Here is a 12,420-nt window from a genome sequence, read left to right as displayed (position 1 = left end):
TAAAAGGAGAGTGATGCTTGAAATCATTGTTCTTCCATTGTTAACCATGGTGACCTGCAAAGAAACGCGTGCAGCCATCATTGCGTTGCATAAAAATGGCTTCACAGGCAAGGATATTGTGGCTACTAAGATTGCACCTCAATCAACAATTTATAGGATCATCAAGAACTTCAAGGAAAGAGGTTTAATTCTTGTTAAGAAGGCTTCAGGGCGTCCAAGAAAGTCCAGCAAGCGCCAGGATCGTCTCCTAAAGAGGATTCAGCTGCGGGATCGGAGTGCCACCAGTGCAGAGCTTGCTCAGGAATGGCAGCAGGCAGGTGTGAGCGCATCTGCATGCACAGTGAGGCGAAGACTTTTGGAAGATGGCCTGGTGTCAAGAAGGGCAGCAAAGAAGCCACATATCTCCAAAAATAACATCAGGGACAAATTGATCTTCTGCAGAAAGTATGGTGAATGGACTGCTGAAGACTGGGGCAAAGTCATATTCTCCGATGAAGCATCTTTCCGATTGTTTGGGGCATCTGTAAAAAGGCTTGTCCGGAGAAGAAAAGGTGAGTGCTACCATCAGTCCTGTGTCATGCCAACAGTAAAGCATCCTGAGACCATTCATGTGTGGGGTTGCTTCTCATCCAAGGGAGTGGGCTCACTCACAATTTTGCCCAAAAACACGGCCATGAATAAAGAATGGTACCAAAACACCCTCCAACAGCAACTTCTTCCAACAATCCAACAACAGTTTGGTGAAGAACAATGCATTTTCCAGCACGATGGAGCACCGTGCCATAAGGCAAAAGTGATAACTAAGTGGCCCGGGGACCAAAACATTGACATTTTGGGTCCATGGCTTGGAAACTCCCCAGATCTTAATCCCATTGAGAACTTGTGGTCAATCCTCAAGAGGCGGGTGGACAAACAAAAACCCACAAATTCTGACAAACTCCAAGAAGTGATTATGAAAGAATGGGTTGCTATCAGTCAGGAATTGGCCCAGAAGTTGATTGAGAGCATGCCCAGTCGAATTGCAGAGGTCCTGAAAAAGAAGGGCCAACACTGCAAATACTGACTCTTTGCATAAATGTCATGTAATTGTCGATAAAAGCCTTTGAAACGTATGAAGTGCGTGTAATTATATTTCACTACATCACAGAAACAACTGAAACAAAGATCTAAAAGCAGTTTAGCAGCAAACTTTGTAAAAACTAATATTTGTGTCATTCTCAAAACTTTTGGCCACGACTGTAGTTGTCTAAAGTTTTCTTTAAGCACATCATCATACAATGATAAATAAAATAACATTTAATCTAAGTAAAATGCCAAAGTTATTTAGGTATATTAATCAATAAGACTTTTAATATACCATGATATACTAAAATTCAATTCCCCTTAGTAGAGTTACATATTTTTCATTTTTTTACATTAAATTGATACAAAATCATGCATAGACAATTTCAGAGTTCATCAGACTATCACATGATGAATAAACCATGCAATGCCATCCGGATTATAATAATACCACATGAATTCCACATTCAGCTTATTTGTTAACTCTACCAAAGTGTTACCTTAAAATAGACTCTACCTCTTTCTCTAAAAAATAGAGAACATAGAGACCCCAATCACCCCCAAATCCCCTTTAATTATTTTATTTATTTTTATTCATATGTTTATTTTTTGCTTGGGCTTTAACAACTTCAGAACTGAGCAATTTTTTACCTTAAGGACCAGGTCAAAATTTGACTTTATGTGGTAATAACTTTGCAACACATTTACTTATCTAAGCCATTCTGACATAGTTTTCTCATGACACATTGCATTTCATGACAATGGTAAATTTGAGTCAATAAACTTTACTTTTATTTATAAAAAATACAAAATTTACTGAAAAATTAGCAATTTGCAAATTTTTTATTTCTCTGCTTATGGCCTCTTTCACACTACCATTTTTTTTTCAGTTTTGCGGGCCGTTTTTTTGCATTCCGTATACGGAACCATTCATTTCAATGGTTCCACAAAAAAAAAGGAATGTACTCCGTATGTATTCCGTTTCCGTATTTCCTTTTTTCCGTTCCGTTGAAAGATAGAACATGTCCTATTATTGCCCGCAAATCACGTTCCGTGGCTCCATTCAAGTCAATGGGTCCGCAAAAAAAACTGAACACATACGGAAATGCATCCGTATGTCTTCCGTATCCGTTCCGTTTTTGCGGAACCATCTATTGAAAATGTTATGCCCAGCCCAATTTTTACTGTAATTAATTTTAATGTAATTACTGTATATGCCATATGGAAAAACGGAATGGAAAAACGGAACTGAAATGGAAACGCAACGGAAACAAAAAAACGGAACAACGGATCCGTGAAAAACATACCGCAAAACACCGAAATAAGCCATTCGGTAGTGTAAAAGAGGCCTATATCTCATAAAATAGTTATTACTTTACATTTCCCATATGTCTGTCTACTTTATGTTGGCATTATTTTGCAAATATCATTGAATTTTTTTTATTTTTGGATGTTAGATTAATTTGAATTTTAGTTGAAATTTTTAACATGTTTAAGAATTTCCAAAACCCGCGTTTTAAAGCGCCAATTTATGAAGCCAATTTGTGGGGTTTATATAATAGAAAGCGCTGACAGATTACTCCATTTTAAAAACTACACCCCTCAAGTTATTCAAATATATATATATATATATATATATATATATTTATTTATTTATTGCAGAATTTTTCATTTTAAGGCTACTTTCACACTTGCGTTGTTCTTTTCCGGCATAGAGTTCCGTCACAGGGGCTCTATACCGGAAAAGAACTGATCAGGTATGTCCCCATGCATTCTGAATGGAGAGTAATCCGTTCAGTTTGCATCAGGATGTCTTCAGTTCAGTCGTTTTGACTGATCAGGCAAAAGAGAAAACCGTAGCATGCTACGGTTTTATCTCCGGCTAAAAAAACTGAAGACTTGCCTGAATGCCGGATCAGGCATTTTTTCCCATAGGAATGTATTAATGCCGGATCCGGCATTCAGAATACCGGAATGCCGGATCCGTCGTTCCGGTATGCGCATGCGCAGACTGAAAAAAAGGTGAAAAAATAAATGCCGGATCCGTTTTTGCCGGATGACACCGGAAAGACGGATCCGGCATTTCAATGCATTTTTTCGACTGATCAGGCATTTTTAAGACTGATCAGGATCCTGATCAGTCTTACTAATGCCATCAGTTAGCATACATTTTGCCTGATCCGGCAGGCAGTTCCGGCGACGGAACTGCCTGCCGGATCTCTCTGCCGCAAGTGTGAAAGTAGCCTAATCCAGTTTTTCCTGTAAGGTAGAAAGGGTTAACAGCATCAGAAAGCTCAATATTTATTATCCTAATTCTGAAGTTTACAGAAACAACTCATATGCATATAGCAGGGCGCAGAAGGGAAGGAGCAACATATTGATTTTAGAGAGCAGATTTCACTGGTATCATTTTAAGTTGCCATGTTGCAATTGAGGATCCCCTGATGCACCCCTACAGTAGAAACTCCCAAAAAGTTACCCTATTTTGGAAACTAAGAGATAAGGTGACAGTTTTATTGGTACAATTTGGGGGTGCATATAATTTTTGATCCCTCGATATTATGCTTTTTGTGTGGCAAGGTAACAAAAAAATAACTGCTCTGGAACAATTTTTTTTACAATGTTCACTTAACATGATAGATCATGTGCTATTTTTAAAGAGCAGGTTGTTTCAGATACAACAATACCAAATATGTCTATTTTTATTTTAGTTTTACATAATAAATATAAAAAAAAATTAATCATGTTGTTGTGTCTCCATATTCTGAAAGCCATACAATTTTTTATTTTTCTGCCAATCGTCTTGTATAGGGGGCTCGTTTTTTACTGGAAAAGTTGCTTTTTTATTGGTACCATTTTAGGTATATAAGATTTTTTTATTGTTCAATATTACACTTTTTGCGGGTAAGGTGACAAAAAATGGCTTTTGTATGTAAATATTTATTTTATAGTTTTTTCGCTGTTCAATTAAGGGGGTTGGTCATGTGATATTTTTCTAGAGCCACTTATTATGGACGTGGCAATATCTAATATGTCTATTTTGATTACCGTATTTTTCGCCCTATAAGACGTACTCCCCCCCCCCCAAAGTGTGTGTGTGTGGGGGGGAATTGCAGTGTGTCTTATGGGGCGAATGCTGCAGTTTACAATGATACACCACCGACCACAGTGCGGTCGGCGGGTGTATCAGTGGGGAGGGAGGAGGGGCTGGGGGCCGGCATCTAGTTTTGAATGGCAGCGGGGCCCGGTGCAGTCACTGTATTCTATTGCATCGGGCCCTGCTCACTGTAGTAATCCTATCTATAACGGTAGGCATTGTTTAACAATAATCTTCAATACATCCATTAATCTTCACTTACTAACGTCCGTATGAGGCAGGAGGCCGGGCGGGCAGGCACTGGCAGCGTAACTCACTACGTCACACGCCTGCTCCGCCCACTTTATGAATGAAGCAGGCGGCGCGGGCGTGTGACGTAGTGAGTTACGCTGCCAGTGCCCGCTCGCCCGGCCTCCTGCCTGATACAGACGTTACTAAGTTAAGATTAATGGATGTATTGAAGATTATTGTTAAACAATGCCTACAGTTATAGATAAGATTACTACAGTGAGCGGGGCCGGGTGCAATAGAATACAATGACTGCATCGGGCCCCACTGCCATTACAAGACTAGATGCTGGACCCCACCCTCTGTATTGACATTCACACAACACAGGGACACAGTTATGGGGGGGATCTGTGGATGACACATAGCATAAGATGCTATATGTGTCATCCACAGATCCCCCCCATAACAGTGCCATCCACAAATACTCCCATAACAGTGCCATCCACAGATGCTCCCATAACAGTGCCATCCACAGATGCCCCCATAACAGTGCCATCCACAGATGCCCCCATAACAGTGCCATCCACAGATGCCCCCATAACAATGCCATCCACAGATCCCCCATAACTGTCAGCAACAGATCCCCCATAACAGTGTCAGCCACAGACCACCATTAGTTCAAAACCCAACAAAAAGCACACCTTTTGGTTAAAAAATTTTTTTTTTATTATTTTCCTCCTCAAAAACCTAGGTGCGTCTTATGGGCCGGTGCGTCTTATAGGGTAAAAAATACGGTACATACTGTATTTTTTTATGAAAAATCACTTTGAAGGGAAAGGGGCACTTTTTTTACAGTAAACATTTCATTTTTTTATTTTTATAAAATAATTTTTTTTCACTTTTTTTTCACTTTTTATTGTCCCAGTACATAGACATTTTAGAATCTGTACATAGATATGCTGTATTGTACAACATTGAAACTATCAGTTTCACACTGACATTGTGCCTATGAGACCCAGCCATTGAGGTATATAAGGGATTAGTCAGAGCCAGACCCCTGCATTGATTGGGCATGCACAGCTCTTGTGCCCCCCTGATCTTCATCATATGATAGTATGTCAATGTGCGTGAAGTCACTATGTACTATTATGTCAAATTTTGCCAAGGTGTTAAAAAACATAACACCAAAACAAAATGAATATATTTTTCATGTCCTGCTTTTAACGGACATGTAAATATTCAAACATTCATGAAAGAAACATACGGTATGATTTATTTCTCAGTGGTCTCTGGCTACTTTTCCCCCAAGGTAATGAAACACTAAAACATGTTCATTGCTACAGGCATTTAATTGATTGAAAAAGTGCAATTCGGGGATTATTCTCTAACAACTAAAATAAACAAGACATACTTAAATGTTTCAATCATAGGGTGGTCACATATTTTGATAGTATTCAATTTATAACAGGAGAAACCTGTGGCTTCAGTTAACAAATAAGTGGACACACAGTATAAAAAAAGGAAATTAAGTTTAGGCATAATATAATATTTTATCATTTTAATATAATTAGCTCTAATGCAAATAGCTATTGCCCAGCCATTTTACCAAAAGATTTACAGGGCCCCACCAAACCATTACTTGTCACTTTGTAGAACATTTGTTACCACAGCCTTGGAAGCTACAGTAGCAATCCCACTGGAACTAAGAAGTGTGTGATGTGCATTTTTTCCTAAAAGTTAGTAAATTGTATGATGATACTTTCTTCAAATATTCATAACATTAACATTTTTTTCTTTTCTTGTTTTCATGCTATATTTAATGCATTCATTATGGAAAACCATGAGATAAATTTGATTATCCTACCAGTCTCCTAACATAACTAGGTCAATAAGATTAAGAGAGTATGCTAAAAATTTTTAAATATATATCAAAATAGTTTTACCTTGCCCACATACTGGGGATCTGGTCCCATGTGTTCTTCTAAAACAAAGAACTGATTCCATACCCATCCACGTTTTGGCCGGTGGTGAACTTCTGTTTCTCCTTCTATGTGTTTGGTTTGATTTCTGGTCACTTTTATGGGATTGTGATGGGTTGCTCCATAGCATCTCTGCACAAAACAGAGACATACTAGAACTGGACAAATACCAGATGAGCTTGTAAATCTCATGGTAGAAAATGTTCCTTTTTTAGCAGAGTTGTAAATTTTTAATCCAAATGCCTTGGATATGCTTGGTTTAATGCTACACTGTGCCTGGTAAAACAGTCAAACATGGTCTTCTGTGAGCATCCATTGTTTCTATAAATTTTTATATAAGAAAAGTATGGTATTTACATCCTGAAAAATCTGTTTGAGCACAGTCTCTGTGGAATTCCTTAAGATGTTGTCCAGAAGGGGACCATATTATATCTAATGGAGGGAAGAAAGAAAGATAAATCAAGACAGTAATTCAACTGTTTCACCCACAATATTAGCAACTTTTAATTATAGAGAAATGTGTGAAACTTTTATTTTAATCAATGAAGACAAGATATCTAAACCCCTCATTGAATATGAATATGCCTTTTTACAATGGTCTGTAAAGGGCCCTTGGTTGGGCAGCCACCTTTTCATGGACATAAATGTTGCTTTTGGCTTATTCACTACCAAAAAAACGAATAAAGGCGATACAAAATGTTATGTACCCCAAAGTGATACCAATGAAAACTACAAGTCAACCCATAAAAATCAAGCACTCATACAGCTCTATATTTTAAAAAAAGGTATGGGCCTGGGATGCAGTGATGCAAAAATGTTCTTTATTTTCTTATATATACATAAAAAGTCTACATACCCCTGTTAAAATGTCAGGTTTTTGTGCTGTAAAAATATGAGACAAAGATAAATCATTTCAGAACTTTTTCCACCTTTTAATATGACCTATAAACTGTACAACTCTATTGAAAAACAAACTGAAATATTTTAGCTGGAGGGAAGAAAACAAAAAAAATTCAAAATAATGGGGATATAGCTGTGTTCAGAATTAAGCAATCACATTCAAAATCATGTTAAGTAGGAGTCAGCATACACCTGCCATCATTTAAAGTGCCTCTGATTAACCCCAAATAAGGTTCAGCTGCTCTAGTTGGTCATTCCTGAAATTTTCTTAGTCGCATCCCACAGCAAAAGCTATGGTCCACAGAGAGCTTCCAAAGCATCAGAGGGATCTCATTGTTAAAAGGTATCAGTCAGGAGAAGGGTACAAAAGAATTTCCAAGGCATTAGATATACCATGGAACACAGTGAAGACAGTCATCATCAAGTGGAGAAAATATGGCACAACATTAACAGTACCAAGAACTGGACGTCCCTCCAAAATTGATGGAAAGACGAGAAGAAAACTGGTCTGGGAGGCTACCAAGAGGCCTACAGCAACATTAAAGGAGCTGCAGGAATATCTGGCAAGTACTGGCTGTGTGGTACATGTGACAACAATCTCCCGTATTCTTCATATGTCTGGGCTATGGGGTAGAGTGGCAAGACGAAAGCATTTTCCTACGAAGAAAAACATCCAAGCCAGGCTACATTTTTCAAAAACACCAAAAATGTGTTATGGTCTGAGGAAACCAAGGTTGAACTTTTTGGCCATAATTCCAAAAGATATGTTTGGCCCAAAAACAACACTGCACATTACCAAAAGAACACCATACCCACAGTGAAGCATGGTGGTGGCAGCATCATGCTTTGGGGCTGTTTTTCTTCAACTGGAGCTGGGGCCTCAGTTAAGCTAGAGGGAATTATGAACAGTTCCAAATACCAGTCAATATTAGCACAAAACCTTCAGGCTTCTGCTAGAAAGCTGAACATGAAGAGGAACTTTCAGAATCTTTCAGCATGACAACTACTTAAAGCATACATCCAAATCAACAAAGGAATGGCTTCACCAGAAATCTGAATCCAGACCTTAATCCAATTGAAAATCTCTGTGGTGATATGAAGAGGTCTGTGCACAGGAGATGCCCTCGCAATCTAGTCTGCACCCGTTCCGCAATTTCGGATCCATTTATACGGTCGTGTCAATGTACCCTATTGCTGTTTTTTCCCATCTCTCTCCCAGAAAGAGTTAATCAAAATGTATTAGTAAGTTATGTGTACCCCAAAACGATACCATTAAAAATGATACCATTGAAAGATTGATTGATCACTAAGGCCCAAAACAGGCTGGTCACTAAGGGGGTTAATAAACTTAATTATCGCCTTGTTCTATGAGCCAATGCATTTATAGGCATTAGCTTTTAGCAACTATTCACAGATTATTATTTTTTTTAAAGGTTCATTATTTTAACAAACATTCCATGTTCATGCTTGCTTACTTGTTTGTATTGGTGTTCACATAATTACAAATTTCAAGATATAATATACTTTAGACAATTTTAATATTTTCCCACAAAACTATATATTGATCTATTCAGCTACCCCTGCTCTGCAACATGCTGGCTACAGATTGCATTGCATTTTTTGGTGACAGGTTCTTTTTAAATATTACATTGTTATAAATACATTCCCAGGTACATTTTACTAATTATGATGGCTCATTTTGTGAAGGGGCAATCAGAGGAAATATATTTCTACCACCAAATTTGGACAAACAAAAGCCATCCCAATCACACAGCAGGATAGGTTGCTTTAAAATACAGAGCTGTACCTGTCTTAGGCCTCCTGCACATGACCGTAGGTGTCCCGTTACCGTCTTGCGGACCGCATTTGTGCATCCGCAATACACGGGCACCGTTCCGTGTGCATTCCGCATCACAGATGCGGACCCATTCACTTCAATGGGTCCGCAAATCCGGGGATGCGGAATGGTGCGGAATGGAACCACGGAACGGAACCCTCTGCCTTTCAGTAATTAGGATCCTAAATACAACTGATAATATCTTCAGCTGAGTGTCTGTAGGAGTCCATATTAACATAGCTGAGGTGTAGGAAGGATGGACAGACTGCTAAAAATACAAACGTGACACTTCAAAGGTCTGCTACCTTTCTGCTAATAGAAAACAATGATAAATCTTGCACCATTATTGATGATAACGCTGCTGCTGATTATTATTATTATTATTATTATTATTATTATTATTATTATTATTATTTTAAAGCAGTATTAATTCCAAGGTGATGTACATATAATAATTGATTTATATAATATAAAACAAAAACAAGTTCAATAAACATAACTTCAAGAGAATTTAAAGGTGTTGTGCAGCACATTTAAAGGGTAGGCTATTAATATCAGATCAGTAGGGGTTCTACACCTGGCATCCCTTCTGATCAGCTGTTTGAAGAATAGGTGGCTCTCCTGTTCATTACACTATGCTGCCGCTCCAGAAGAATGGAGCCATAAATTGTCATTATACTGCACTTGCAAGGCAACAGACAATATAATGAACATAAAGCAGTGCTAGCATGGAGTGCCACCTTCACCTGAAACAGTTGATCAGGGGGGTGTCAGGTGTTGGACGCCTGCCGATCTGATATGGATAACCTATCCTGATGACAGGTCATCAATATATATTGCTGTAAAACTAATGTATTTCTGATTCTAAAGAAATAGCAGCCTTTTTGCTGAGTGTTATCAACAGTTATCTAAACTTGTTTTACCTGTTGATCATATTAGTGAATATCTCAACTCACTTTAATTACAGTGTCTATTACAAGAGAACAGGGGGAGAGGTTGGATTGAGGAGCTTATAACAACGTTAGAACAATCCTCTAAAAACAAGACAAGTTTGGATGGGATTCCTTATGAATTGGATTAATCAAGTTTCAGAAACAAGTTTTGATGGAGTTACTTGCCACATTTAATGCTGCTTATTTTGATGCTGTTTTTTGCCATCCTCTATGGAGGAATCAGTTATTTCATTAATAACTAAGAAAGACAAATCTCCTAAATACAGATATGAAAGTATTGGCCAAAATGTTATCTAACCAATTATTAATACTTATCAAAAAGTTGATACACCCAGACCCAAGAGGATTTATACTCAGAAAGTCTATAGCCTATAATATAAGATGTTTTTTTATTTTATTTTTAAATCTACAATATGCTGTTTTCTGCTCTGGTCGTAGAGGTCTATTAGCAATAGATGCAGCTATAGCATTTAATTTTCTCCTTGAAAAATGAGACTTTGGGAAAAAATGTATTGGTTGGTTGAAGTTACACTACTATATAGGAACCCTAGGGCCAGAGTATTGGTGAATGGGGAGAGCAATGGGCTTTCCCCTTTCACCTTTGTTATTCGCCATTGTGATTGAGCCCTTGGCCTCCATGATCAAAGCAGGTGACCGGGTTGGGGGGTTTTCAATTATGGGTTGTGAAAAAAAGGTTTTACTATACGCAGACAATATGCTTCTCTTTTTGAATGACATAAAGGATGTGGAGAGGGTCATCCAAATGTATGGCACCTTCAGAGATTGCTCTGGTTTAGAAGTCAATTGGAATAAATCTTGTTTTCTACCACTGTGGATCGGGAGTGATTTGGAAGTTCTGCAATATGGGATAACAATAATGGATTTTTTATTTATTTAGGTACATGGGTTGTTGGTGATTGCCTGTACTTTTGTACTTATTCCTCCATTGCTAGAATATATTAGGGGTGGGGAGAATGTGTGAAGGAGGGTAACACTTAATAAATATTTTGCATATTTTTTCTAATTCCCCAGTTTTTATCACTAATAAAATATGTAATACAATAGAATCAATAAATGGCATTATATATTTGTGAAAGAATGTAAGGGTTGAACAAGAGGATATAAAAAGGACATGTTTACTTTATTGGAATCTGAGGTATTTAGTTTAATATGAATTGCACATATTTAGATTAGAACACAAGATTTGATTTAACATTAACAATATTGAAGATATAAAAGGATATCCAGACCACTACTTTTTGGAGGAATCACTACCTAGGAGAACTTAATAAAGTTATGGATATGGTTTTTTGGTTGTCTAAAGGTATTTATTTGGTTAAACACCTTTTTTAAATGAAGAACTCAAGTCATTTAAATTGTCTAAAAAAGAATTTTCCATGACTTGTCAGGATTGGCTTAGATATCTACAATTGATTTGTAAGAAAGCTGGGACAGGTATCTCATTTCACACTAAAGGCTTAAGGGGGCATGATGGTCTATCTAAGAGAACACAGAGGATGGGTCTTATCTCTGTGGTTTATAAGATATTAGCAGAAGGACCCAGCTTACCACGGTTATATTTCATCTATTTCATTTTATGTTTCCATGTGTCGTAAAAAGATATCGACAGTTTCCCCATAACAGTGACCTCTACAGTGCCCGCCTCTTTAACAATGACCTCTACAGTGCCCGCCCCTTTAACATTGACCTCCACAGTGGCTGCCCCTTTAACATTGACCTCCACAGTGCCGGCCCGTTTAACAGTGACCTTCCCTTTAGCATTGACCACCCCTTTAACAGTGACCATCATAGTGGCCGCCCCTTTAACAGTGACTGTCACAGTGACCACCCCTTTAACAGTGACCTCCACAGTGTCGGCCCCTTTAACAGTGACCTCCCCTTTAGCATTGACCACCCCTTTAACAGTGACCTTCACAGTGACCGCCCCTTTAACAGTGACTTTCACAGTGACCGGCCCTTTAGCTGTGACTTTTACAGTGACCGCCCCTTCAACCGTGACCGCCCTTTTAACAGTGACTTTCACAGTGACCTCCCCGTTAACAGTGACTTTCACAGTGACCGCCCCTTTAACAGTGACCGCCCCTTTCACAGTGACTTTTACAGTGGCCGGCCCTTTAACAGTGACAGCCCCTTTAACAGTAACTTTCATAGTGGCCGCCTCTTTAACAGTGACTTTCACAGTGGCTGCCCCTTTAACAGTGACTTTCACAGTGACCGCCCCTTTAACTGTGACTGCATTTTTAACAGTGACTTTCACAGTGACCGCCCCTTTAACCTCTTGGGAACACATGACGTACCGGTACGTCATGATTTCCTGGTACTTAAGGACACATTACGTACAGG

At 38.4% G+C, this 12,420-nt stretch overlaps 1 protein-coding gene across 2 annotated transcripts in view; it reads right to left on the bottom strand.

Annotated features, from left to right (window-relative positions):
- Positions 1 to 6,558, bottom strand: part of CDH18 (cadherin 18) — a 601,411-nt gene extending 594,853 nt beyond the window's left edge. For both annotated transcript variants that reach the window (XM_040432520.1, XM_040432521.1), the window contains exon 1: positions 6,331 to 6,558. In XM_040432520.1, coding sequence (XP_040288454.1) covers positions 6,331 to 6,558 — 228 coding nt within the window. The remainder of the gene's footprint in view (positions 1 to 6,330) is intronic.
- Between the last annotated feature and the right edge of the window lie 5,862 nt (positions 6,559 to 12,420).

The sequence above is a fragment of the Bufo bufo genome, chromosome 5 (assembly GCF_905171765.1).
Source record: "Bufo bufo chromosome 5, aBufBuf1.1, whole genome shotgun sequence".
Lineage (NCBI taxonomy): Eukaryota > Metazoa > Chordata > Amphibia > Anura > Bufonidae > Bufo > Bufo bufo.
Note: the sequence above shows the minus strand (reverse complement) of the source record. Positions and strands in the feature narration are given on the sequence as shown.